The sequence below is a fragment of the Falco biarmicus genome, chromosome 10, assembly GCF_023638135.1.
Source record: "Falco biarmicus isolate bFalBia1 chromosome 10, bFalBia1.pri, whole genome shotgun sequence".
NCBI lineage: Eukaryota > Metazoa > Chordata > Aves > Falconiformes > Falconidae > Falco > Falco biarmicus.
Genome location: NC_079297.1, coordinates 17,112,128 through 17,138,591, shown reverse-complemented (window position 1 = coordinate 17,138,591; position 26,464 = coordinate 17,112,128). Strand labels below are relative to the sequence as shown.

At 61.0% G+C, this 26,464-nt stretch overlaps 1 protein-coding gene across 11 annotated transcripts in view; it reads left to right on the top strand.

Annotated features, from left to right (window-relative positions):
* Positions 1-269: 269 nt before the first annotated feature.
* CTNND1 (catenin delta 1) overlaps positions 270-26,464 on the top strand; it is a 32,674-nt gene continuing 6,479 nt past the window's right edge. For 2 of the 11 annotated variants that reach the window (XM_056354744.1, XM_056354741.1), the window contains exons 1-10: positions 15,669-16,481; positions 17,278-17,597; positions 18,748-18,819; positions 19,097-19,255; positions 19,462-19,994; positions 23,929-24,392; positions 24,506-24,689; positions 24,989-25,106; positions 25,741-25,894; positions 26,292-26,309. In XM_056354744.1, coding sequence (XP_056210719.1) covers positions 17,403-17,597; positions 18,748-18,819; positions 19,097-19,255; positions 19,462-19,994; positions 23,929-24,392; positions 24,506-24,689; positions 24,989-25,106; positions 25,741-25,894; positions 26,292-26,309 — 1,897 coding nt within the window. In that variant the 5' untranslated portion in view covers positions 15,669-16,481; positions 17,278-17,402. Of the gene's footprint in view, positions 289-1,596; positions 1,832-15,665; positions 16,482-17,277; positions 17,598-18,747; positions 18,820-19,096; positions 19,256-19,461; positions 19,995-23,928; positions 24,393-24,505; positions 24,690-24,988; positions 25,107-25,740; positions 25,895-26,291; positions 26,310-26,464 lie in introns of those variants that run through there. The other 9 variants (XM_056354750.1, XM_056354749.1, XM_056354743.1 and 6 more) reach the window with 8 other exon arrangements.

Sequence of the window (26,464 nt, the reverse complement as noted above, 5' to 3'; positions counted from 1 at the left end):
TGCCACCCTTAGCAAACACCACCCCAGCTAGGGGATTACCTTCTCCAAACATTCGCAGGCTGCAGTGGCCTGTCCCCCCTCCTCCTGACCTCACTGAGCAACCCACCCATATTTACCCCTAGAATCACCCATCCCCACCCAAAACCTTATTCAGCTCTTTTCCTCTCATCGTTATCTTACTAACAGCTTGGTAGTCAGGAGGCCAGCAGGATTGTCCCCAGCGCCTGGATCCCACCAGCCAGGGCCAGAGATTCGCCTTCAGGAGACCTGGATCAGCACTTCTGCCGGGTGAGCAGCAGGGAGGGTGGGAAGGGGCAGGCTCTGCACCACTTCCTCGCCCCCCCGGGGAAGGGGGAATGCTCCACCACCGGGGTGCAGGTGCAAGCGCGCACGCAGCACCTGCCTGCCCGAGCTCAGCTCTGACCCTGTGGCCGTGGAGTGGCAGCGGCAGGCCTGGGGACGTGGTGCTGCTTCCTCGCAGGGTGCTTGCTGCTCACTCTGCAGTTATGTTTCCCTGGTGGGATTAGTTGCGATTGCAAAACTTCACTTTTAGATTTCCTGCCCCCCCCCCGCCCCCTCCCAGGTCCCCTCCTGCTATTTCTGCGTGCCAGCAGGGATGGCAGCACCGTTTCATTTAGTGCTGTGGAAGTCGGACGGAGCAGGATCACTTTGCCCGGCTGCCTTGCTGTTTCTGTCCACTGTGACAGGCACCGTTAATGCAGCCCCCTGCACCCTCCCCGCCGCAGCAATCCGTCTCATCGGTGCTGTCATGCGCTCACACGAGGCCCCCCGGCGCCTGCAGCCCTTTGGCTGTCCATGTGGCCTTGGCCACAGGACAGGCCTCCCACCAGAATCAGTCATGCTCCCCTCAGTGGGGTCTTCAGGCCCCCCCTGCCCCCGGCTAGACTGACTGACAGCGTATTTCTCCCTGGCCACCGGCTGTGTCACCCCACCAGCAGTTGCCGGTGCAGGAGCCCAGGGGACATACCGCAGGACAGAATCCACCTGGGACAAGCTCCTGGGTTCAAGGGCCAGCTGGGGGGCTCGGGTGCTCCCCCGGGGCGAGCGTTGGCAGGGCTGCACCCAGCACCGGCCCTCGGGAGCCAGAGGGACGAGGTGACCCCCGGGGTGGGCCCGCAGCCCCCCCGCAGAGTCCTGCTGCTGGACAAATGCCACCCCGGATGAAGTCCCATGTCTCCCCCTGGCTCTGGCAGGACAGCCCGGGGAGGGGGCTCTGCTCTGGAGGGGCTGGGCTGTCCCCAGAGCCCCTCACCCCCCGACCCCAGTGGCAGACCCCGAGCCTGGGGAGCAGCTCAGCCCCGCCGATGGGATTCCCCGGGGCAGCCTCCCTGGAGGTGGATCCCACCGGAGGGCAGACCCCTGCCTGGGGACCGTGTCCCCTGGGGCAGCGCCCAGGGTGATGGACTGCCCCAGGACAGACCCCACGGGGCACAGACCCCACCCGGGGCAGACCCCCAGGGCCGCCCCCCTGCGGCGGCCGCCATGGCCAGTCCGTGCGGCCCCGCGCTCCGCCCACGGCTGGCGCGGGGGGCGCTGACGACAGGGGGCGGAGCCGCCCCGCCCCTCCGGAGCAACTTCCATTTTAGGTGCGGGAGCGGCGCGGGGCGCACGGCGCGGCCAGGCCCGACCTCGCTCCGCTGCGCCCGCCCCGGCCCGCGCCGCCGGACCCCCACCCCTCGCCCGGCGCCGCGCCTCTCGCCTCGCCGAAGCGGCGGGTCCCCGAGGAGCGGGCCGGGCGGCCGTGCTGCCACCGTGGGGAGGGACCGCCCACCCTCCCCCCCCCCCCCGCCCGCCGAGGAGCCCGGCCACGGTGAGTCTCGCTCTCGGCGGCGCCGCCGCCGCCTGCCGGGGGAGGCCGGTGCGGGCTGGCGCCTGCCGGGCGCCCCACGCCCTCGCGGCGGGATGGGGGGGCGGGGCGGCCGGCGCCCTCCCCGCGGCCCTCTCGGCGGGGTCGGCGCCCGGCCGCTGCTCCGCTGCCGGGGCCGGTCGGCGCCGGGGCCCCGGAGGCCGGCGGCTGCCGCCCGGGGGCGGGGTGCCAGGCGGGGCTGCGCCCCGCGGGACCGGCCGGGGCGCTGGCGGGGCCCGGCCCGCCGGGAGCCCGCGGGCAGCGACACAAAGGCGGCTGGGCCGGGCGGCCGCCCCGCTCCGCTCCCCGCCCGGTGCCGGCTCGCCGCCCCCGCCGCTCTCCCATCCCGGAACAAAGGCAGCCCGTGTGCCAGCTTCCCACGGCCGGCACCGGCGGGGCCCCTCCGCCTCCCTTTGTGCGGGCGGCTGGCTCTCGGCCCCACCGCGGGGTCCTCGCCGGGGCTCCGGCCCTGTCCCGGGTTCCCTGCCGCCCGGCCCCCGGTGCGCCCTTGTCCGCGCCTTTGTTCTGGCGGGGCCGGTGTGCCCAGGGCGGGCGAAGCGTGCGGGTGGGGCAGGCGGCCGCCCGCCGCAGGGCGCGGTAACGGGGCAGCCGCCGGGCAGGGCCGTCCGGCGGAGCGGCGGATCAGCGGGAGCCCTCGGAGAAGGGGCTTGGCTTGGAGCAAAAGCTTCGGTGGCCCTCGGTCCTGAGGGCTGGTGGCATCTGCGGGGGGCGCGGCAGGGACACCTCCGCTGTGCCCCTGGGCGTTAGGGCGGGAGCCCGCACAACAAAGCTTCCTCCGATTGTCGGGGCGGGGGGCAACGGCTCGGTGCCCGGGCGCTTCCGGGGATCGGGTGAGGCCGGGGGTACCGGCGCGCCGTCTGGACCTGCGGTCGGGCCGAAGGCTGAGCGGGGGCTGGGCCGCAGGGCTGTGGCACCCAGGCTTGCGGGGGCTTCTGCCTGGCCCCTGCTCAGCCGGAGGCGAGCACCTAAGGTGCGTGTGGAGCCTCGTGGTGGTGTCCAGCTACAGCTTCCTGCGGTTCCACCTGACGTCCCCCTGTGCTGTGCGGATGCTTTTGGACTTGGCTGCCCAGTTCTTGGGTGTGGAGTTAGGACAGGCTTGTCCTCGGCTTTGTAGGGAGCAGGGAAAGCTCAGCACCTCCAGGACCCGGTTGTGTTGGGAATCCCGTAGTCAATGATCCTGTATTTGAAACTTTCATTCCTGTGCCTTGCTCTTTCTTCTCTGAGAAGGTCTCCTGGATGTGGTGAGGTGTGGGTGGGTGGGTGGCTGGCTGGTGACTCATAGACTCTTGTCTCCAGTGCCCGCAGTGTGCACTCTTGTGCGTGCAGCGCCTGCCGGGGCCCTTGCTGGAGGAGCAGGGCAGCGTCCCCCAGGCCTGCAGGAAGCCATGGGCTGGGAAGAGCATGAGCAGAGGAATTGTTAGTCTTCCCCATGTTTACCTTGCCTGCTCCCAGTGCTTTTCTTGAGGCAGGTTCTCTTACCTGTCAGTCTTTACTTGTGAACTCTAAAGAGGAAAAAAAGGCAGTTTCTAAAAAAAACTATTCTCCTTCCACTTGATTGAACTTGGCTGGGACTCTGTTGCATGCAAACGACTGTCCTTTGTTATGTGCAGCATTTGCTGGAATCTTTCATGGAGCTTTCCTGGAAGGGGTGGGAGGATGAAAGCTTGCTTAGTGGCGCGCGCTGGGCTTGCCTGGGCTGCTGCGGAGGGGTGAGCCTCCTCCCTTCCGACTTGGAGGTCAGGCCCCAATCTTTGTGGTTGAGGAGCCCTTGAAGCCATCCCTCCCCTAAAGACGGGCTAGGAGTCAGATGAATGGTTCAGCCCAGACCATGCAGCCAGTGTGTCTGTCCCTGGATTGCCTCTCATCTTTTTCCTTCTGCAGCCTCTGGCATGAAGATAAGACCTTGGTCCATTGTGTCTGTGCTGGGGGTGTCTTTAGGACACCCAGAAAATAATAGCATAGCTTGGACCATGCCTGGGAGGCTGTTGGCTTCTCAAAATAGCTTACCAGCGTGTCTGACTTCAGGGGAGAGTGCTGGTTAAGTCTTGGTTTCTTTTCCTAACAACCCCTTGTAACTGCCTGTCACTTACTGCTGGCAAGGATGGAGCCCTCTTCCAAGACTGTGGTGGTACTGTCTCCAGGGAAGTACAGAGCTGTCTTCCTGGCTCTAAAAACCCAGGTCTCTGCAGCATGGCGTTTTTTTCCCCTGTCCCTGCCCTGCTGGCTGTGAGAAGCAGAACTGTGGGGCTGGTTTGGGTCCATAAAAGGCAACAGGTGTTGCTGGGATGTGGTGACGAAACCCAAACCTGTTGGGTGATTCAAGCAGCTCCTCTGTGTGTGACACAGGGCTTGGCTAGTGGAGGAGGTTGTCCTCTGGCACAGAGTGCAGGAATGCGACTTGGCATGCGGCTGTTGGAAAGGAGCTGGATTTACGGGCTCTTGACCAAAGTCCTCGAGGTCCCAAAGGTGGCCACAGCCTTCTCTTTGCTTCTTACCATGTGAGGAGGCTGTTTGGGGGGGGGGGGGACACACACACACAGAGAGAAGCTGTTTCTTAGAGCCAGGTCTTGTACTGGAAAGTCCCAGCAGCAGGCCGATGAGTCTGTCCGGCTCCTGCCTGTCTTGTGCTTGTTGCTAATCAGCCTTCCTTGCCACCCAGGAAGGCTGCTGGCGCTGTTCTGCCTGCTGCTGCCGCTGGCTCAGCACAGGCGTGCCTGTCCCTGTGCTTGCCCTGTGCAGGGACTGCTGCGCATGGGGGCTGGCCTGTGGATTAATTTGTCCCGTTGGGTTGCCATGTGAGAGCCCACTGAGGGGGCTTCGAGGTGGCAGCGAGTGCTGTGTGGTGGTCCTGCAGTACTGCTCCCAGTCCCTGCCTGCCTGTGGAGGAAGTAAGAGTTTTCCCCACGAGGGATATTGCTTACTCGTTGCGAGCAGAGGGCCGAGATGAGGTAACTGTGGGGTGTGGGGGCAATCTGGTGACTAAGGAGCACAAGCTGCCAGGTGTGGCTCTGGGACAGGTGAACCCATAACCAGGGCGCCTCACCTTTGCTTCCATCTGCTTTTCCCAGTTCAGAGCAGGTATAGGTCAGAGGTTGGCAGTGGGGATGACCGGTGTGCGTGGGCCTTGGGCCAAGGTGGGAACTGAGCAGTCTCTGCTGCCCTGCAGGCAGCTTCCATGCCAGCTTCCCCCACCTGCAGGGGGATGAGCTTCCCTGCAAGGAAGCAGTGACAGAGGAGTAGCGGATGTCCAGGAGCTTGTCCCTGTGTCCTTAACCTTGTGCTGAAGGTCCACAGTGACTTTGCACTGCAGAGCTCTTACCCACTGCCAAAATGCTTGTGCCAGTGTGGGTCTGGTGGCCTGATCCAGGCTGAGCACATCACCTGCGTGTTTAGTTTTAACAGCTCGTTGCCCAGATGTTTGTGCCAATGGGAGAGCAGGATTTATTCTGTGAAACCACCCCCCACCCCCCCGGCCTTTTGTCGTGCTGGGAGGTGGGGGTGGTTTTGAGGCTGCTGGGGTGTCAGTCGGCATGCAGGCATCCCAGCTGGCTGCAGTGCTTAACAGAACAGTCTTGATGGGCTGCTTGTCCAGGCCAGGAGTGACTGGCTTTCCAGCACAAGCAGGGAAGGGTCTGGGCAAGTCAGGGTGGTGGGGCTGAGCCCTGGGTACAGCTCTCCTATAGCTTGGCTGGGGTGGCGTGCAGTCATGGGAGTGTGGCTCCAGCACTGGTATGAGGGCATCTCCTTCCAGCCTGGTCCTGGGTGCTCTGGCTCTGGTGGTAACTGTGTGCTGGGCTAACGTGCGTGAGGGCAGGAGCTGTGTCTCCATCCCAGCCCTGCCTTCTGCTTCTCTGGGCGTTGGCCCCAGTTACAGCAAATGCTGCTCAAAGTTCACCAGCTTCCTGCTGCTGGCCCCTCGTGGGCGCGGGGAACCTGGAAGCAGTGTGAGCAGTAGCAGCAGGGGCAGGTTCCTTGAGAGCCGGCAGCGCGGAGGAGGGCAGCCTGTGTCATGCCAGGAGTGGAAGGTGGCTGAGATGTTGTGGAGGAGTAGGCAGCAAGAGGAGTTGCTCTCCGCTCTTGCCTTGCGAGGCTTTTGCAACTGCAGAAGCATCTCCTGGGTGGGAGAGTGGTCACCTGGGATGAGTGGCCCAGTGTAGGAGCTGGATGTCTGCTGAGCAGATGAATACAGAGAAGAGATTCCCACTCTGGCCAGGAGGAGGAAAGCATCTTGCTGTCCTCAACTGATGCATTTCCCTCTTGCTGTTGTCTCGTGTGGTGCTTGGGCTGGTCTTTTCTGAGAAGAGCTCCTAAATCTCTCTGCCGCTTCCTCACTGGTGCTCCCAGCTCCTCTCCTGGCCCGGTCGGAAAGGGAAGATGTGGTGCTGGGCTGCTTGCATGTGTGGGTAGCTGCGATGGGTGGGAGGGAGTGTGTCAAACTGCAAAGACTAGTTTTTCCGACCTGGAAGGGTGGGTCACCGATTGTGTTTGCATGCTGCTGGCAGGCCCCTTGCCCAGTGGAGTAACGCATTCTTGCAAGCGTGTTGCTGCATGCAGCACTGCTTGCCGTGCCTGGCTCCGGCTGCAGGCAGGCTAACTTGCTCGGGGGGGGGGGGGGGAGATGTCATCCTGCCCCGTGCTAACCGGGGTCTGATGGGGTAGGAGGGGGGCAGCCTGGAGGTGCTGCTGGGGGGGGGGGGGGGGGGGGGGAGTTCTCTGTGATGTGGGGAGGCCACCTGCTCCAGGCTGGCTCTGTAGCCCTCCTTCCTTTCTGCTTTTACCTGCAGGAGGGAGCTCCCCAGGGCCCTGCAGCTCCCCTCCAGAGCACACTGGGGCAGCAAATGGAGAAACCTGCTCTCCCTTGATCTCTGCCCAGTGTCTCCAGCGGCTGGCTTGGGTGGAAAACCCCTTCCCTTCTCTGTTCTCCTTCCCTCCATAGCAAGAGGAGCTGCCCTGGGCAGGGCAGATGGGTAGGCCCTGGGGAGTACAGCTGTGGCAGCAGTCATGCTATGTGAGGGGGAGGCGGTGTCTTCTGGTTTGCCTCCCCAGGGATGTCCCCATCCTGCCTCTGGGAGCCTCGGGAACAGCACAAGGTGTCAGGTGGTCCTGTTTGTGCCTGTTGGCCAGTGGGGTTGTGCAGATGAGGTGTGTGAGGGGAGGCTGGAGAGCAGCAGTACATGCTGACTTGCAGTCTTGGTGAGCAAATGTTGTGCTGGAGTCCTGTTAGTGCCTTCTCAGCTCTGCAAATAACAAGCCCATCCCTAGGGCATGGTGGGCACAGCCATGTCCTCCTGGGGTTGGAACCACAGCCTCTTGCACCCTCTGCCTGTAGGATACACCCAGCCCTGGGCGGGAATGAATACCACCATGGGCGAGGAGCCCTTGCATGTGTTACCCAGAGGCAGGACACTTCCAGCAAGCTGGCTGGGCATCTGGTCTCCTGGGGGGGACCATGTCAACCTCCTGGCTGGGGCTGGTGGTGCCTGTGCCTGGTGTTCCCAGCCTGGTTCCAGGGTGTGTGCATGTGGGCTGGGGACAGTGGGGAGCGGCCCTTGGCAGGACGCTGTGTTTAGACCCTTACAGGAAAGGGAAGTCACGATGTCACCTCCTGTCTGACCAGGAAATGCAGGTTTCCTTCCCTTTGGCTCATGCAGGAGCCTGGGAGGCTGCTTCTCAGCAAGTGGGTTGAGGGAGCAGTAGCCTGATGTGGCATCAGCAAACAGCTTGTGCAGGGGGCTGGGGGGAGGATGGAGTCCTGCTGTCCCTCAGAGCAGGCGGTCTGTTGTCTTGTTTGTCCCTTGCTGCTGTGTATGTGTGCTGGCTCGTGCCAGCCAGTGTGCTAAAGGGTTGCTGAGCACTGGGGGGGACTTGCTGTTACCCTGCTGCAGCCCACTGGGGGGGGGGGGGGGCGGGGCGCAGCATCCCCCTTCCCTGTCCCTGGCCTGATGCTTCTCCGGTGGCTTTCCTTCACCCATTTGTTACCCCTCTTGGCAGAGCCCTTGAAGTTGTGTTCCAGTGCAGATGCACACATGCCATTAGAGAGCAGGGAACCTGATGAGGTCATGTCGAATGGAACTGGGGTTTTCAGCCTCGTGCTGTGACTCAGCCTGCCGGCCACCCTACCTGCTCGGGGAGTCTGGGCTGGATGAGGGGAGGGCAAGGGGGTCCAGCTTCTCCTGGTGGCTCCCTTGGGCCACCCCTACAAGGGCGGCTTGGCCTAATCTGGGCAATTCCCTCCTTGCCGCTCCCACACGGTGAACACGACTTCACCACCTGCCTGTTTGCTCAGCCTGGGGAGGGGAGAGGTGTGCGGCTTGCCTGGCCGACAGGGTGCCCTTCCCTCTGGGCTTGCCGGCGGGGGGGGGGGGGGGCAGGGGGGGAAGCTGGGCTACTGTCCTCCGTATTCCTGATCATGCTTTGCTTCCTTGTTGACTTCAGACACTGCTAGCGGGGAAGGTGGATAATGGTGGCCAGGCTCCTGGGCTGGGCGCTCTCTGGGTGAGCCCAGTAGTGCAGCTCCCCTGCTGCTGCTGGAGCAATTCCTGCTGTGCTCCAGCCCTCTGTGCCTTTGCACACTGGTGGGAGCAGAGCAATTGGAGCTGCCCTGAGGCTGGACCACAGGGTCCAGCCTGGCCACAGGTGTCGGGAGAGGAAATGATCTCAAGTGGCTTCCCTGGGAAGAGGTGTGCGGGGCTGTGGTGAGGGATCTGTGCCAGGTAGGGGGGTCCAGATCTGTGTGTCCGGGTGCTGGGCTGGCATCAAGTCGTCCTGTCGCTCTGCCGGCAGGGACTGTTCAGGCTGGTAGCTAGCTGTGGCTGTGTGTGCCTGTGGCCAGATGGAGGGAGGCTTCCCTTAATTCTGTGGGGAATGCTGGCCATTGGGCTGTGGCCGCTCTGCTTGGGGGTAGCCAGCAGCAGATGTGAGCCCTTGAGGAGCTAAATCCAGCTCTGGGACCGGGTGCCGGAGCAGCTTCACCCCACCTGCCATGCCCTCGTACCTCTGCTGGGGCTCTGAGGGAGGCAGCTCCTGTGGTGCTGCAGCCTCGGGTTTCACTGAGGGGACTTTGCTCCCTGGGCTCTGCTAGGCAGCCCTTATCGCTGCTGTTTGTTTTTGCAGTGGGAGAGAGGCAGCTGAATGGGAAAGCTCAGTGTGGCGTTGGGTGGGGGGAGAGGCGGGTGAAGGGCAGGGAGCCAGCGTAGCTGGAGCCTGGGGTCAGCGCTGACCTTCAGCACGACGCCGAGGTTCCCGCTGAGCCCTGTGGGCTCGGGGACATCTTGCATCCCCCACCAAGGTGGCAGCCGTTCCTCAGGCGCAGCAAGGAGCTGGGAAGCTGCCCTGTGACGCTGCTGGCTTGTGTGTGGCTCCTCGGGCTGGGGCGGTGGGGCTGCCCCCTTTCCCCCCATGGGGCCCAGGAGCTGCCTGGGTGCAGCAGGAGCCTGCTGGCTGCCAGAGCATGGCCTGTCCCGGGAATGCTCTGGCCCCGTTCCCAGAATCCGGCGCTGGGTGTTTGTTTGCTGCTGCGCCCCTGAGGTCTGGTGCTACTGTGACAGGAAGCGGGAACGCCGGGGGAGGGAGGCCGGCCGGCCGGCTGGGATGTGCCTGTGAAATCCCTTTGTCCCTGCCGAGCCTCAGCTGCAAATTCCCACAGAGAAGAGAGAGCTGCCTTTGTGCTGCTGAAGGGCTCCCGACATGTGAATCCTCTGGGGCTGGGGGTGCGAACTGTGGGGCTAGTGCCTGTGTGGGGTGGGGGGGAGTGGCAGGGACCCCTGTCTTGCTGCTGTCCCCAGGGTGAGGGACCCATGCGGGGGGGAGTGGGGCTGTTGGGCTGTCCTCGGGCAGCGGGATGTTGCTGGCAGGAAGGCTCTGGCCCCGTGGCCATGCCACTCGGGGATTGCGGGTGGACAGTGTTTCTGCTTGGAGCCCAGTGGCTTGGCTGCCTTCCTGCTGGGAGGGATGCTTGTCCTCTCCTGAAAGCACCGAGGGAAGCTCAGTCTCCCTTCCACTTGCTGTTGTGCTGGCCGCTCCCTCTGGCTGGTGTGGCAGCTGGCACTTGCCCAGCTGGTACCAAGGTTGGCAGCTGTCCCGGCCCAGCCAGGAGGGAAGGGGCTCCTCCAGTGCTGCGTCCCGGCTTGTGCCCGGGAGAGGGGTGTGTGGCTGGCCTCCCTCGCCTGCCCGGCAGGACAGCTGCCCCGCAGCCGGATTGCTGGCATTCCAGCAGAAGCCTCTCTCTCTGGCTGGCCCCACGCTGCTGCCTCTCTCCATCCTGCTGGGGTGGTGAGTGGGACCCTCCTGGTGACCTCAGCTGGGCTGGGGGCACATCCCTTCCCCAGGGCATCGCCCACCCGTGATTTTGCAACCCTCAGCTGTGTCCAGACCTGTCTTTTGGACCAGACTGGTATCGTGTGTTCTTGGCCCCCCTGCCCTTGCTGGGGCGGGTGAGGGGACGCGTAGGCCTGCTTCCTCCCCTCCAGCCGGGCGCGGCACCACCCTGCCCCTTATCTCTCCCTCCTTATCGTCTTCGCTGGCTGCTGGCCTGCTCCCGTTTGAGGAGCGGTGCTGTGTCCCTGCCTGCATCTCCGCAGGTAACTCCCTGCTCCGGAGGGAGCCTTTCCCAACGGAGCTACGCAGCCTTTGTCCCCCGTGCTGGGGGCGGCAGACGAGGTAGACCAGGTGGTGATCCCGCTGCCGGTCCAACCAGTTGGGCGACAGGCGGAGGTGAGCGGCTGCCTTCCCGCTGCCCGAGGCAGCTGCTCCCGGCGGTTGGCCCGCCCAGCCCTGGCCAGGGACCGGGTGGCTTGGGCACGGCTCCCCCCGAGCGAGGTGGGGCTGTGCCGGGGCACGTCGGCACCCGAGGCGGTGTCTGACCTGCCCGCGGGAGCAGCCCTGCGCTGCCCAGGGAGGGCCAGCTGCCTGCCAGCCTGGCTAAAGTCCGTTGTGCCTGTGCTCTGTCACCTGCCTCCAGGGACAGCCCTTCGGGCTGGGGCCGGGCGGGCAGCTGGCCCCTCGGCAGGCGATGGGAGAGCCCCTCTCCCGCAGCGGGTCGGGTCTGCCAGGGCTCAGGGTGGAGCGGGCCAGGGAGCGTGAGCACAGCGTGGCAGCCTGGGCGCATCTGCCTGGGCAGGCGGGTCCCTCCCTGGGGCACCGGTTGGCAGGGGGGGCTGGCAGTGCTAGGTATGGGCATGGGCGGGAGACAGCTGCTGCCCACTGCCCGCTGTTCTGCTTCTCCTGCCGCCCGAGGGCTGGTGTGCTCTCCTGAGCTGAACGCGGACATGTTGGGGATGAGCTTGGGCCCATGGGTGCCCTGCCCAGTGCTCTGCTGGCTCATGCCACCTTGGCTAGTGTTGGTGCTTGCCACCTCAGGCAGGCTGAGGTCGAAGGACCAATGCATGAGCCTGGATGCTGTACTTGGGGGTTGGAAAGGTGCCAAAGATGCCAGCTCATTTATTTTTTAGCTAATTGAGACTGAACAGAAGCCTGTGGTGAATTAGCAGGGCTGTGAACCTGTGCAGAGCCGGCAAGTGTAATGCACGGCAAGTGCTCAGACAATTGCAGGCTTGAATTATTGATGGGGCTTCTGTTTTTAAGTGCATCGTGATAGGCAGCTGGAACCAGGAGAATTTGTTGTTTCCTCTCTCTCTGGAGGGCGGTGTGTGTGTGTCTAGGGCTGAGAGCTGTTGATGTTCCCTTTCTAAGGGCAGGGGCAGCCAGCTGGCTTCTCCTGAGTTCCTCAAATTGATAGGGCAAGGCAAATCATTTGAGCAGTGTTGCCATTTTTTCTCCAGTCAGCGCTGGGGACTGTGGCGGAGCAGGAGCAAGTTCCTTAGGTGGGACATCCCTTGTCAGCCTGGCAGGTGGCTCTGGCCTGAGAGCCCGGAGCTCCTGGTGTCCACACAGGGGCTCAGCCAGCCCAGGCCCTCTCTGGCTCTGGTTGCAGCTGGTGCCGAGCCAAAGGACTGCTTTGCTCGTGCCTCACAGCAGTGGGGGGGCTGTGAGGGGTGCCAGGCAGTGGTGACAAACCCAGCCGCTTGCTTAACAGGTGCCCAGGGGACACAAACAAGCAGTAAAGCTATGGGGAGGGCTGGGACTCTGCAGTCGAAACTGATGTGGCTCTGTCCACCTGTCCCCGGTGCCAGAGGGCTGTCGGGAGTGGGTGCCTGGTGTGTCTCTTAGGGAGCTGGGGCAGGGCTGATGTGGTGGAGGTAGTTTCTGGCTTTGTAGGTGCTTGGGTTGAACTTTCTCAGCATGTAAGATTTTTGGTAGAGCAGCCTTAGCTCCAGGGATTCCAGGACTGTTGTGTGACAGCTCTCTGGGGACTCAGGGTGCTGAGCAGGGCTGGGGCAGGTCCTTGGAAAGACTCAACCAGAGGGCTGTGTCCTGGAGATCTCCTATGCTGCCGCGGGTGCTGCCTGTCAAGCCTCCTGCCTGTGTCTTGTCTTGTCCGTTCTCCCTGGCCTGTGGTGCACAATTCTCCATCTGCCAGCTCAGTCTGGGCCCTGGGGCTAATTCTGTGGCTCGCAGGGGAGCCTTCAAGGCTTGAACTCCATCCTCTGGCAGAGGAGGGTGCAGGTGAACTCTGTGTGGATGTGGCTGTGGTTTGGCCCTGGAAATAATTTTTCCGGGCAGAGGATTTGTTCTGGGTGGAGGCAGTCTGTTGCCCCACCACCACCAAGAAGCAGGAGCAAGGGGGTTTGGAAAAATGGGCTGTGTCCAAGCTGTCCCCAGTGAAAGAGCTCTGGAGGACTTGGTCAGGGTTTAGGGTGTCTTTCTGGCTGCTACAAAGCCTTTAGCTGAACTTAGATGATTGTGGTGGGTACCTGCGGTGGGAAGCTCTGTGCATGGAAGTCAGCTCCTGGCTGCCTCCCTGCCAGCAAGGGGGCTCTTCTCTGAAGGTGCAGGGTGTTGGACATCTCTCTGGTGGACCTGCTCTGGCTTCAGGACCTCTGGGCACAACCCAGGGTTGTGCTGGTGCCAGGAAGCTGGGAGATAAGGCCAGAGGGATTTGGTTGTAAAGTTTTCTGGGTAGCTGTGTTGGTCCCTGGGGGTTCCCTCTTACTGATAGCCATGGGGGAGGTTGCTGTGGTCCTTCTGCCCTGGGGCAGAAGCTGCTCCAGGGTGTGTTTTGTCTTTAGGCTTTTTGTTTTGCCCTGAACCAAGCCAGCCAAAATATTTTTGGCTTGCCGGGGTTTTTAAGTAACGGGTGTGTCAGCAAGTGCCTCGCTCATGATGAAAAGGCTTTCATGCAGCTGTCCTCAAAGACAGTCAGGGTCTGGCTTTGGAAAAATGCTCTGTAGCTGTATCTTCAGAGGCTGGGGAGGAGGAGGAGGTGGGAATGGGCACAAAGTGATCCCTGGAATTTCACCCTTGCGGGCTCTGGCATACTTGGCTTTGAGTTGTCACCAGCAGCTTGCTGGCTGGTGTGCTGGGGCTCTCCCCTTCCCTCCCCTCCCTGTCTTGTGTTGAAGATGCTCAGTGCCCCGAGCTGGCATGGGGAGGCAGTGAGGGGCTGTGCTGTGCCCTGGAAGCCCCTGTCCCTGAAACACTGGTGTGCGACCCACCGCAGGAGGGTTTGGGGGCAGATTCCCCACAGCTGGGGGTGTGTAAGGCCAAGTGGCTGTTGAGGGTTTTGTGTGTTAGCCAGCCATAAGGGAACAGCTGTGTTCCAGGCCAGGATGGTGCTGATGTGTGTCTGCAGGGAGAGCTGGGGACAGTGCTTGCTAACCTCTCTGGACCTGGCACTGCTGCTTGGTAATTATGTCTTCAATCCTGGGTTGGTGAAGGCTAGATGGCTGGAAGGAGGTGGTGTGTCCTGATGGTGGAGGCCCCAGGAAGAACCCCTCTGGCAGTGGGTGCCCTGTTCTGCTGGCACCTCTTGCCTGTGATGGAGCCATGCCCACTGTTCAGGGCAGGAGTGACAACCATGTGTGTGGGACAGGCTCCAGATGCTCAGAGTCACAACCCCACTGTTTAACATGGCCTGATCTGGTGGAGAGACCCTCAGGCGGCCACCCCTGAGCATAAACTGATCAGTGTGGTGATGGGTTTGTAGAGCCCTGGGCTCCTCGAAGCCTGGGACGACAGCCCAGCCCTTCCTCTGGCTGCCCTGATGTGGCAGGTTCCCTGAAAGCCCCTTGGCTGCCTGAGGCTTCCTGCTCTGACCTGGTGGCCCAAAGGGGAAAGGGAGGCCTGTGTCCCCCCCTCCTCCCACCATCTTCTGCTGAGTGCAAGGGGACAAGGAGAGCTGGTGGGCAAGGGACCTGTCCTGTTCCTTCCCCCCACTGTTGCATTTACTCCCTGTGGAAGGGACGGGAAGGAAACAGCCTCACAGCTTCTCTGGCCCCTTATCTGGGGCCCTGAGCAGCCCTGCAAGTTTCATTGTTAGCTTCCACGTTCCCTGGGCCCAGGGGACGTGCAGAGGTGGGGACCCGGGGCTGGGGAGGCGTTGCTGCAGCTGTGCAGGGCTGGAGGAATCTGTTGGGGTTGCTGTCTCTCCTCTGTGTGCCTTCCTGCAGAAGCAAACACTGCTGGTCTGCACTCACAGCTCAGTACTGAGGCTGCCTGCAAGCAAGCCAGCCCATTCACAAGGGCAGGGTCTCGGCTAAATCTCTCCTCGAAGCCACCATGCTGGCTGCATCTTCATGTGCCCCAAAAGTCTGCCTTTTCCGTGCAGAGATGGCTGAGGGCAGGCTGGGGAGCTGCTACATAGCAGCATGGCTACTTGGACAAGGTCATGTCGTGGAGGATCCCGTCCTCTGTAAGGGGGTTTCCTCTCCCTAAAAGGGCTCGGTGAAATACTGCTCTGGAAATTAGTCGCAACAAGCCAGTGGGGCTTCTTGGGGTTTTAGATGCTCCGGTTGCATAGGGTGTCTGGGTGGTAGGACCATCCCTGGACCTGCTGGAGAAGTCTGGGTTGTGGCAAGGAGACGCTCCCCCTTTCCTGGGGGTGAGGGACCAGGTCAGTGGTCCTGGCTGGCTTTCCCCATTACCTGGCTGGCTGCAGGAGCCTCCCTGCAGCAGGGCTTGTGGAGCTGGGCCCTGCAGACCTGCCGTGTCTGCGTGGGCTGACGGTCCCACAAGGTGGGGCATCTGTGTCCTTGCTTGAAGTGGGTGGGCGCCAACCAAAGATGAGGAATGTGTGACTCAAGGGTGAGAGCTGGAATGTGTCAGCACTGTTCTGGGAGGCACCAGGCCTCTCCTTTGGAGGTTCTCTTGCAAATCTGTGGGCAGGTCAGACCTGGGAGCAGCAAGGGTCAGAGCCATCCCTGCATTTCCGTACAAGGCTTGGGAGTCAAACTGTTGAAAAAAGCTTTAGGGCATAGCTGTTGTGAGCTTGGAGGAGAGGAAAAGTGTGGGTATGAGCCAGCAGTTGTGTCTGTGAGCCTCCAAAAGCCTGCTCAAGCTCCTGAGCCAAGAGCTGCAGGCCGCTTTCCTCCTGGGGTGCGGACTGGCCAACGAGCATCCCAGCCCATGCTTGGCTGGGGCAGGGTGCTGGGAGCTGGAGCAGGTGTCCGTGTGCTGTGGCTTCATCTGTTGCTGGGCTCCACATGGGCATGAGCAGAACTGGGATTTTTTTGACTGATGAAGGCAGATTACAGGGTGGTGGTGACCAGATGTTCAGACATGCTGCAGGCAGCTTCTGAAGCAGTTGGAAAAAATCCACCCTGCTTTGCTGGGCTCAGTTGTGGTGGTGCCACGGCATCTGATAAGCACCGTGGCTGCCTGTGTCCCAGGGAAGCTGGGGGGGGGGGGGGGGCGCAGAACCATGGGGAGGGTTGGACTCATGGGCAGTGGGGGAGGCTGAATTTCAGGAAGGGTTTGATCTGGGATATGCTTGAGATAGTGTGGGGAAATTAATTAAAAAAAAAAAAAAACACACCAAAAAGCCCTGCTCTGAGCTCCTCAGAACCAGCATCTTCTGCAGGCTGGGTCTGGAGGGACAGGGCTGCCAGGGAGTGTGGTGCTGTGGGAGGTGCATGGGACAGGGCTCTGCGGAGGGGCAATGCCACCCGTGCTCTCTGTCCCAGGTTGCTGTTACAGCTGCACTGGGGCAGTGGCACAGGGGGACTGGGCAGAGCCGATGCTGGAGACCGTGGGAAAGCAGTTGCTGTGCTGGCTGCCTGGCTCGAACGAGTCCCCACACGCCTGCTGTGACTGCACGGGTTTGGGAAAACCTCTCACAGGCTTGCTGGGACTCGGCTGGGTTGCACGGTGGGGGTGGAGGGCTGAGCCCTCGCCACTCCTCTTTGTCTGTGCCGCGTCTCCCATCGGTGGGAAACAGTGGGAGATGCTGGGGGGCTGCTCTGGAAATGGCGCCGCATCTGCCACCCTGCACCGGCCCTCTCCAGGCACTGCTCCATCCCTCAGAAGAGATGGTGGGGGAAAGAAGCCTGTTTCCCCCAGTCTGTTGCCTGCCCTGCCTTCTGTTTTGAGTTCAGTCATGTGATCTATTGTTTTTACCTCCTCTCCTGCTGTCCCTGCAGCTCTCTTCCCTCCTGCTTCCTCACTGTGGTGGCTGGGCTATTTCTCCCGTGACTCTCTGCGTCTAGACCTGGCTGTCCTGTGCCTTTGCCAATCAAACCTGAACTTCCTCCTCTAACAGGTCTGTATGGAAGAATATTGCCTTTCCCTAGCAAAATATGCTGATTGTGGTGTGCTCGTTCACTGTTTGCCTTTGGGGGAGGATGCTGGAGGGGTCCAAACCAATGCCCATCCCTAGGTCTGTGGGCTGAGGGCCTCCTGGGTTGGCTGCAGCCTTGAGAGCCTGGAGGGTGGTGAGTCTTGGCAGCAAGGGGGCTCACAGGGTCCCCTTTGGGGGGGATCCTGTCCCACTTCATCCCTTCCCCTGGGTAAGGAAGGAGCTGGGGTGGTCTCCTCACTTCTCATCCCTCTGGGGAGGAGGGAGTGGGTAAGTGACACAGCCCTCAGCCCTTCCTTGGAGGGAATAATGGGGTGTGGGTCACTTCTCACTCTGTGGGAGTGTCCCCTCTTCTGTCCCAGGGACATGCCCTCTCTTCCTGCCAGGGACTGCAGGCAGCTTTTCCTTGTAGGGGAGGTTTTCCTGCGGCCTGAGGAGAGCCCTTGCAGGAAGAGGCAACCTCCTCAGCACACAGCAGCTCTTGTGAGCCTGGCTCAGCCCCAGCTGTTGGGTGTGATGGGGGAAGGACCTTCTGCCCTCAAAGTACCACTTCCCCAAGCTTAAATGCTGGGGCAGGGAGCATCCAAGTCATGCCTGGGGCTGTGCTGCTCTGAGACCCTCTTGCCAGTGCTCTGGTGGTGGGTGGGAATGGGTGCTGATGCCGTAAGATTTTTTTTTTTCTTGTTCTGAGAATCTGTCTTAATGAAATCGGTCTCTTCTGACCTCTCTTCTCTCCTTTCCTCCCCCAAATCACATGCAGTGAAGACAGGGGCTCCTGCCCTTCTGGGTCACTTCTCTTGCCCTCACCTTGACACCAAGCCACCTCTGCTTGTGCCTCCTTGTGCCCTCCACCCCCACCCTGCCCGTCCTGGGCACCTGTCACCCATGGACGACTCAGAAGTGGAGTCGACCGCCAGCATCCTTGCTTCTGTCAAGGAGCAGGAGGCACAGTTCGAGAAGCTGACCCGGGCGCTTGAGGAGGAACGGCGCCATGTCTCAGCCCAACTGGAACGAGTCCGGGTCTCCCCACAGGACGCCGGCCCGGGCTTGGCCAACGGCACACTCACCCGGCGGCACCAGGTAAAAAACCCCCTCAGCAGAGGTGGGTGCGGAGGCTCCCAGAGCCCCTGTCTGTGTCAGTCCTGCCTTGGTGGGCCCAGCTCCCGTCCTTTGGCCCTCCTTGCATATGTGAGGTGGAGGAGGGCTAGGCTGGTCTTGCAACGCTGGTGGTGCTGACGGTGATCTGGGGATGTGCAAAACCTACCTCAGCAGCCAGAATCTTCTGGGGAGGAGGAGCCAGCCTGGAGGGTCTTGCTACCAGGTCAGGTCTGGTTTGGTTTTGTGAAGGTTGGAGGCTGTCTGTATTCAGTACCTGAGCATCTTTGCTCCCCATCCCACTCGGCTCCTTGAAGGTGTCCAGAATGCAGGGGCTGGTGTACAGCTGCGGGGGAGCATGCATGTCTCCCTCTTGTGTGACAATGGGCGAGTCTTTGGAGTCTTGTCTGTCCCCTAAACAGCCAAACCGGGGCTGGGAGAGAGCTGTCTTCTCTACAGGGCTGGGAATGTGGTTTTATCTGCCTTGGCTTGAGGTCTCTCTCCTGTCCTCGCGCTGCTGGGCTGTGTTTTGGAGAGGTGTGCTCACAGGGCGGGTGCGTGGCGTTACGCAGGAGGCAGGTGCCTTTCCAGTTGTGGAAGATGGTGGTGCTAGGAGAGACGCATGGGTTGGGGGGAAGGAAGGAGGCGGGGAGGGGCGGGGGGGGGGGAGCGCAGGGCTGTCGAACAGCAGCACTCTGCAACCAGCTACTGAGCGTCCGCACTGTTCCCTCACAGTCCTGGGGGACCTTTGGGATTTTGCTTGCAGCTTCTGCGTCAGAAGATGTGGAAGGTCTCCAGGGCCCTGTCGGGGAGCAGGGAAGGGTCTTGGCCATTCCGTCAGGAGTGCGTGGCCACTCACTGTGGAAAAGCTGGGTTGCCTGGAGGGGGGCTGAATGGTGTGTCCTCCAGCTTTTCCCTAGGCTGAAACAGGGGGTGGCTTGTTGCATGTCACACAGACCCCCAAGATGTGTGCTCTTCTCCTGGGAGTGACACATGGCATGTGCGTTGGGTGGCCAGGTCAGATGCAGGAGGTGGCCTGTTCAGGGCCTGGCAGGGAAGGGGGAGTGGATGTGTGAGATCCCAGCAGTGGGAGATCGCTCCTGTAACAGGCCTGCTGTGGTGCTGTGTGTTTCAGAATGGCCGTTTCTTGGGCGATGCTGACCTGGAGAGGCAGAAATATCCAGATCTGAAGCTCAACGGGCCACAGGTGAGGGGTGCTGGGCCCTCTGGTTGTGTGCAGGCTCTTTGCTAGGTGCGGGGTGCAGGAGCAGGGCTCCAGTGTCCCCACCCCAGCTGGGAGAGGGGAATGTCTTGTTTCTAATGTGGTTGTCCTGGTTTGAAGGGGCTTTGGGTGTGAGGTTGTTGATACACCCTCCCGTGAAGAGGATGTCAGGGCTGCCTGAGAGAGCATCTCTTGGCTGGCTAGCTCCTGGGAGGCCTGTGTTGGTGGTGGGAGCTGAGTGCCTGTCCCTTGCTCCCCTCAGGACCACAGCCACCTCTTGTACAGCACAATCCCCAGGATGCAGGACCCGGGCCAAATTGTGGAGGAGACTTACACTATGGAGGAGGACCCAGAAGGGGCCATGTCTGTTGTGTCTGTGGAGACATCAGATGATGGGACAACGCGACGTACAGAGACCACGGTACAGGCCTGGGGAGAGCATGGAGGGACAGGGCTCTGGCCAGGGACCCTGACAACTAGGGTGCTGCAGCCATGATGCTTGCCAGCTCGCTGTGCTGTGAGCTGAAACAGGGTGTGGAGTAAGGTGCTGGGGTGGAAGGGGAATCTGGGGACACAGGGGTGTGGTGGATTTACTGATGGGAGCATGTCCTGCACCCCTCCCTCCAGGTGAAGAAAGTGGTGAAGACTGTGACCACCCGAACAGTGCAGCAGGTGCCGGTGGGGCCTGATGGGTTACCTTTGGAGACCTCCCCTGTCCCCAGCAACTACGTCCAGACCATGGACAGGAACTTCCGCAAGAATGGCAATGGGGGCCCCGGCAGCTACATAAGCCAGCCAGGCACGGCCACCCTCCCTCGTAACTACCACTACCCTGATGGCTATGGCCGCACCTACGAGGATGGCTACCCGGGCAGTGATCACAGCTACGGCAGCCTGTCCCGTGTCACCCGCATTGATGAGCGCTACCGCCCTTCCATGGACACCTACCGGGCCCCCAGCCGCCAGGACATCTATGGCCCTCAGCCTCAAGTGCGTGTTGGGGGCAGCAACATGGACCTCAACCATTTCCACCCTGAGCCCTATGGCCTGGAGGATGACCAGCGCAGCGTGGGCTTTGAAGATGTGGACTATGGGCTTATGTCTGACTATGGCACGGCCAGGCGGGCAGGGACCCCGTCTGATCCTCGGCGGCGGCTCAGGTAGGCGGCAGGAGGTGTTGGGGTGTGGGGGGTGCTGTGGGGTCCCTTAAACTTCACCTCTTCAGAGTAAGGAGGATCACAGAAACAATACCACGAGCCAAGTCACATGCAGCTCATACAGGAGAAAACTTGCATCCACTTCCAGTTGCTTAATTGGTGGTTAAAACTCAATGCTAATTGAGCCGGTCGTCCTGCAGCAAGGAGTTCCACTGGGCAGTGGATGTAGCTCCGGGCTTTTCCATCCCTGTGCCACCTGTTCTTCTAGTGGGGATGGCAGGCATGCCTGTGCCCCAGCTGGCTTACCCTGCTGGGAGGCATCCCTGGCGCGGGGTGCACGGCACAGCCCTGCATCGGAAGGAGCAGTCGCCCTGTGATCATTTTCCTGCTGAGCTGCGAGCAGCCCTGGAGAGTCATGCTGAGCCCAGGGCTGGGGTGAGTGAGATGAGTGTTCCTGCAGCGCACCTGGCCCTTGTGCAGGGCAGGGTGGGAGAAGCTGCTCAACCTGTTTGGCAGTAGCAGCTTCTTCCCCTTGTTTTGTCTGTGGGTGACTACCAGCTCCTCTAGCCTGACTGCTGAGCAACTGCCCGGCCAGGCTGCGGCTGCCCTTGGGCAGCCAGAGCAGGGTCTTGGTGGTCCTTAAGCTGCCCTGCCAGGCTTACAGCTGGCCAGGCGTCCTGGAGTGTGACATGCCTGAGGCCATGACTCCTGTAGGCTGGTGTCTTGTGCCAGCCGTGTCTCTTGCACAAACGCTGCTGATGCCTGCTTAAGGCACTTGGCTGCTCTGCTGGCTGCCTGGTCTACCAGGCAGGGTTTGGGGAGGTGCTGGAGGGCAGCTCAGAGGGTGGTGAGCTATGAATGGAGCAAGGGGCTGAGCCTGAGCCCCAGAAACGAGGAGGGGCTGTGTCAGCAGGCTAGGATGGATGTAAATCTCCTGAGTGCTCTGGGGTGGGGGGAGACAGGCTGAGCACAGGCTTCTTAAGCTCCTAGGGCATAAAACGGAGGCAGTAGGGAGAGACCAGAGGGAAAGGAAGCTCTTGCCAGCCCCTGCTGGGGATCTGCCCATTTCAGGGTGCATACTATAAATCCACAGTAGATTGTGGCTGCTGAGGGGACTAAAGGAGGAGCTTTGTCTGTCCTCCCAGCTTGTGCCAGCACAAGTGTTGCTGTGCTGAACCAGTCAGGGCAGTTTTTTGCCCAGATTGATTTCCTTGGCCTGCCTTGCCTTGTGAGGCTTGTGCCGGCTAGAGGAGGGCAGGCAAGGCAGCTGCCCCTGTTGCCTGCACAGACCTGAGCAGTCTGCCAGCATTAGCAGTTCTGAGCATGTGGCCATCACGGTGGGCCCCTTGGTGAGCAGGGATTAAGCAGGTGTGTCTGACCCATGGCTGCTCAGCTGCAGACAGAGCAAATAGCAGCCAGGACTGGAGGCTCTGGTTTGCAGGTCTTCCCTGAGTTCATGTCCTGCCCAGCGTATGGGGCAGGAGCCCTCCCTGGATGGGCCAGTCTGAGCTGCCTGGCCTTGGAGACAAGTTCTCTCTGCTGGGCTGGATGGTGTTTGTTCCTTCTGTCCCTCTGGATCCTGGAGGACAGGAGTTAGGGCAGTGAGGTGCAGGAGCTGCAGCCCTGTGGGAGACCAGGGGACTTGGGACCTTCTTGCTCTGTTGTAACCCATGTCTAAGCATGGCCAAGGAGCAGCCCTGGTGGAGACATGACCTTGTACTGCAGGGACAGTGCAGGATATGGAACTTAGGTTGGCGTGGCCCACGAGCAGGCTCTCCCTCCTGAGGCAGACTGATAAAGATCACAGCAATCTGTGGAATCCAGGCGCTGTTGAGCTTGGCTTGTCCTCTGCCTTCTCAGTTACCATCTGCACTCAGCTGCCCGGCTTGCAGGAATGGGAACAGGGGACATCAACATCCCCCCTGCCTCAGAGATGTTTGTCTTGAGCAGGAGCCTGGCTGTTAATGACTTCCTTCAGGGAGGCAGCCTGCCAGGCAGGCGGGAGATGAAGGAGCATGTTGAGTTGAGATGCAGCACGTGCTGGCTGCCATCGGCTGCAGAGCATGTGGGTCCCCTCTCCTGTGGCTCTTATTGAGCTCCCTTTCTGCGGAGTGTGTGTCCCCTCCCTGCCAGCCCCATCTCACCTTGAGGGACCAGGTGGGCTCCAGCACTGAATGTCCCTCGAGGCCAAGCAGGAGCTCCCTTTCAAGGCATGTGAGTCTTGGCATGGGAGCAAGGTCAGCTGCCGGCCACGTTGACGAGCATTGGGAGGCTTGTTTGCAGCGCTGGCCCTCTGCTGTGTCTTGCTCCTGCCTTGTCCTGCTGCAGGGGGTGGTGGCGGCTGGCATGGTGCGCTGAGCACCGTGCCCTGCAACAGCAGGGAGTCACGGAGTGGCTGGACGGCTCGGCATCTCTTAGTAGCCAGGCCACGTGGCAAGCAGCGCATCTCCCCATCGGGATGTAGTAACAGCCAACCTCGCAGCCCACTGCCACCATCTGCGGTGGTGCCATGCAGGCAGCTGGCACGGCACCAGAGGGGCATGTGGCTGTAGAAGCGGCTGCCACCTGGAGCTGGTGGTTTTGGCAACTCCCATACCAGAGGCTGTAGGGGAGGCAGTGGCACGGGGAGCAGAGCCTGCTACCATCCTTCACTGCAACTTTCTCTGCCTGCTCAGGGGCAGGGGGCTGCCTGCACCTGTCTTGGGAGCTCAGAAGGTGGCAGAGCAGGCCCAGGGGCTGGTGTGAGCCAGAGGATGCTACCTCATGTTTGGCCTTGGTTGTGCGTCCTCAGTGCCCTGGCACAGTCGGGGTGATGGCAGTGATCAGGCCCCTCCATTTCAGTGTCAAGTGCCCTCCCATCCCCTTTTGTTGGAAATTGCTGGATTCCTCTGCCTAGGTGGGGGAAGGGCTGTATTGCCAGTTCCTACAAAAACAGGACAAGAATCCAGGGGTTGTGTGGCATATGTTCTGGGGGTGGTAGATGTCACCTTGGCACACAGGCAACTGGTTGCACTTTCTTTCAGCTTCCATGTGCTTGCTGGGGCTTGTTCCCAGTGCTGCTGGGTCTGTGGGTGAACTGCTTTTTGCCAGGGCAGGGGTGTGGGACCCCAGCTCCTCCCTGTGCCTGAGCTGGGAGCGGTGAGGTTGATCCCTGGTGCCCGGGTATCTCTTGATGCCCCTCTAAGCCTTGTCCCCGGGCAGCAGTGCAGCTTGCCCATATTGCCGGGCATCTGCAGCCAAAAGAGTTTGAGCCCCATCCTGGGTGAAGGTCTCTGCTCTGGCCCTGATGCCCTGCGATAACAGCCGTGGCTTGGTGCGGCAGCAGCTCGTGTGTGCTGGGCTGCGGCGGGGCGGCTGGGGTGGCAGGTGCGGTGCAGCGGGGAGCTGGGTGGCCTGGGACCGGGCCGTGGGTGCGGGCTGCGCCCGGGCGGTGCCGGTGTAACGGGCCTGGCGAGCTGCTGGGCGACCGGCTCTCCCAGCCGTCTGCCGCGGGGTGAACCTGCCCTCTAGTGGCCACAGGCCCGAATGGCTCCTTGTGCGCTGGGGCTGGCTCCTGCCTCCGTGCGGGCTACGCAGAGACCGCGATGCAGCCTCTGACCCAAAGCTAAACCTGGGGGGCGGGTGGGGGGGACTGGAATAGCTCTTGAGGCTGGTTTCTCCTGGGGGGAGGAACCACCTGCTTCCTGAGCAAGGCCTGGAGACACGTGGAGTGGGGTGGCCTCCTCCGGCCACAGAGTCCGGCTGGACACACCTGCGCGAGGAGCATCTGACACTGCCTGGCTCCCAGCCCTCGATGGGAGTCTGCCCAGTGCACTCCGGGAGGGTGGCGGTGACTAGATACCGTGTGCGCTCCAGCCCATCTTCGGAGGGGTGAAAGGGGTACAGCATCCCCTCCTGGTTCAGGGCTTGTGCTGATGCCTGATGTCTTCTCTCCTAGGAGTTATGAAGACATGCTGGTGGATGAAGTGGCCCCTGACCGGTACTACTGGGCCCCTCTGGCTCAGCACGAGCGGGGTAGCCTGGCTAGCCTGGACAGCCTGCGGAAGGGAGGTCTGGCCCCGGGTAACTGGCGCCAGCCGGAGCTGCCGGAGGTGATAGCCATGCTGAGCTTCCGACTGGATGCTGTCAAGTCCAACGCGGCTGCCTACCTGCAGCACCTCTGCTACCGTAATGACAAGGTGAAGACGGAGGTGCGCAAGCTGAAGGGCATTCCTGTGCTGGTGGGATTGCTAGACCACCCCAAGAAAGAGGTGCACTATGGTGCCTGTGGAGCCCTCAAGAACATTTCCTTTGGCAAGGACCAAGACAATAAGATTGCCATCAAGAACTGCGATGGGGTGCCTGCTCTGGTCCGCCTGTTGCGGAAGGCCCATGACATGGACCTCACGGAGGTCATCACAGGTAATGGCGCCAGGGAGGAGAGGAGGGGGCTAAGCCCTTGAGTGAGAGTTGCGCAGGGCAGGTTTTTAAGCCCACGTGATCTGATTGATCCCTTGCTGGTTGTGGCATTGCAGGAACACTGTGGAACCTGTCCTCGCACGACTCCATCAAGATGGCCATTGTGGATCATGCACTACATGCTCTGACCGACGAGGTTGTCATTCCCCGCTCGGGCTGGGAGCGGGAACCCAATGAGGACTCAAAACCCCGCCATATTGAGTGGGAGTCAGTGCTCACCAACACCGCTGGCTGTCTTAGGTATGGGAGTGGGGCTGCCAGCTGCTGGCAGAGAGCTGGCGTGGGTTGGGGCTGCTATAATGTTCCTTCCTGGCTGTTCTGGTAGCTCTCTTGGATGGCTGAAGGAGGTCTGTGGAGGTGCTGGTCTCCTAGGACAGCTACTGGTGGTGCAGTCCTTGATTTTTTGTTTTTGAAGGAATTCCTCTCAATGGAGGGAGGTGCTACAGGAGCTTTCCTCTTGTCTGAGCTCTGCTGGGTGCGGGCTGCTCCTCACCTGCCCTCAGTTGTCTCTCCTGTGACAGTTCTCTCTTGCCTGGCAGGAACGTGAGCTCAGAACGGAGCGAGGCCCGTCGGAAGCTGCGGGAATGTGATGGGCTGGTAGATGCCCTGATCTACATCGTCCAGTCTGAGATTGGCCAGAAGGACTTGGACAGCAAGGTACCACGGTGGGGGTGGTGATGGGACATGTCTAGAGCTCCGTTGTCAACTAGCTCTAGCAATGTTCTGCTGATCATGGTGGCTGAAGTTGGGTTCATCCCAAGATGGATGAAGAATGGATGGGCGGAATATTCACCAGGGAGGAATTTGGTCTGACAGGATTAGCTTGGGAAAACCCAGTCCCGGCTCACTCCTTTCCATGATCTCTGCTTGGGAAGAAAGCCTGTGTGAGGTGTGGCCTGGGTACTCTTTGACTGGAAGGTGCCTGGCACTTATCCTGAACTTAGCAGTGGGAATGTTGGCCCTCCAGCAAGGGGTCCGGTGGTGTCACTCATCCCCATGCTGGTATCCTCTGCTTCAGGGCTTCCTCATCTGCCTTGACAAGGCATTGGCTTGAGTTTTCCTTGGAATTTTTGTACTTAAAGCAGAGGTCTTTGGCACAGCAGAGTGCGAACTCATGCCTGCAGAGCTGGCCATGTCTGCTTTGGGATGGGGATCTGCTCCAGCTCCATCTGAGATGGAGCTGCGTGACCCCCTTGACCTGGCTCTGCATTGCAAGCTGTGACAGGGCCCTCACTCAGACATGGGTTGGGCATGTGCTGCTCCAAGTCAGACTATCTGGCATTCTCTCTAGCTGGTGGAGAACTGTGTGTGCCTGCTGAGAAACTTGTCCTACCAAGTCCATCGTGAGATCCCCCATGCTGAGCGTTACCAGGAGACACCTCTGGCCCCTGCCAACAACACTGGGCCCCATGCTGCAAGCTGCTTTGGTGCCAAGAAGGGAAAAGGTTTGTTGGGTGATAGCAGCATGGAGGGAGGTGGGATAAAGAGAGATCTGCTACAGTGGAGGTTGAGGGTGGTCTTGGGTCTCTGTGCTCCTACTCTAGTGTCTCTTTTGTGAAGGCTAAAGTGCAGCTTTCTCTGGAGGTGCCGTGGTCCATGCCTCCCCTGGCTTTGGGAGCTACTGCTTGGCTTACCCAAGGCACTTGACACAAACTAATGGTGGGTTTTTCTGTGGTGGTGGGATGGTGATGGATAGATGGTGCACTAACTCCACACATTCCCTTTTCTCCTGTTGCCCCTTCCCCTCCGCCTTCTTGCCAAATGATCTGCCCCATGATGCTGCTGGCACTTCTCTTCTCCTGCCTCCCCTCTCTCCTGTCCTTCTCTCCGCTTCGCCAATAGACGAATGGTTCTCCAGAGGTGAGTGTGCTCCTGGTTTTAATGTTTTCATGGTTTGATTGGGTGCTTTTCTGTAGCTCTCTGTGGTTTACCCTGAAGCTGGGCACGTACTGCCTGCAGTGTGGCTAATGCCCTTGACATCTCTTCCTGGGACATGCGGGTAGCTTAGCTTTAGC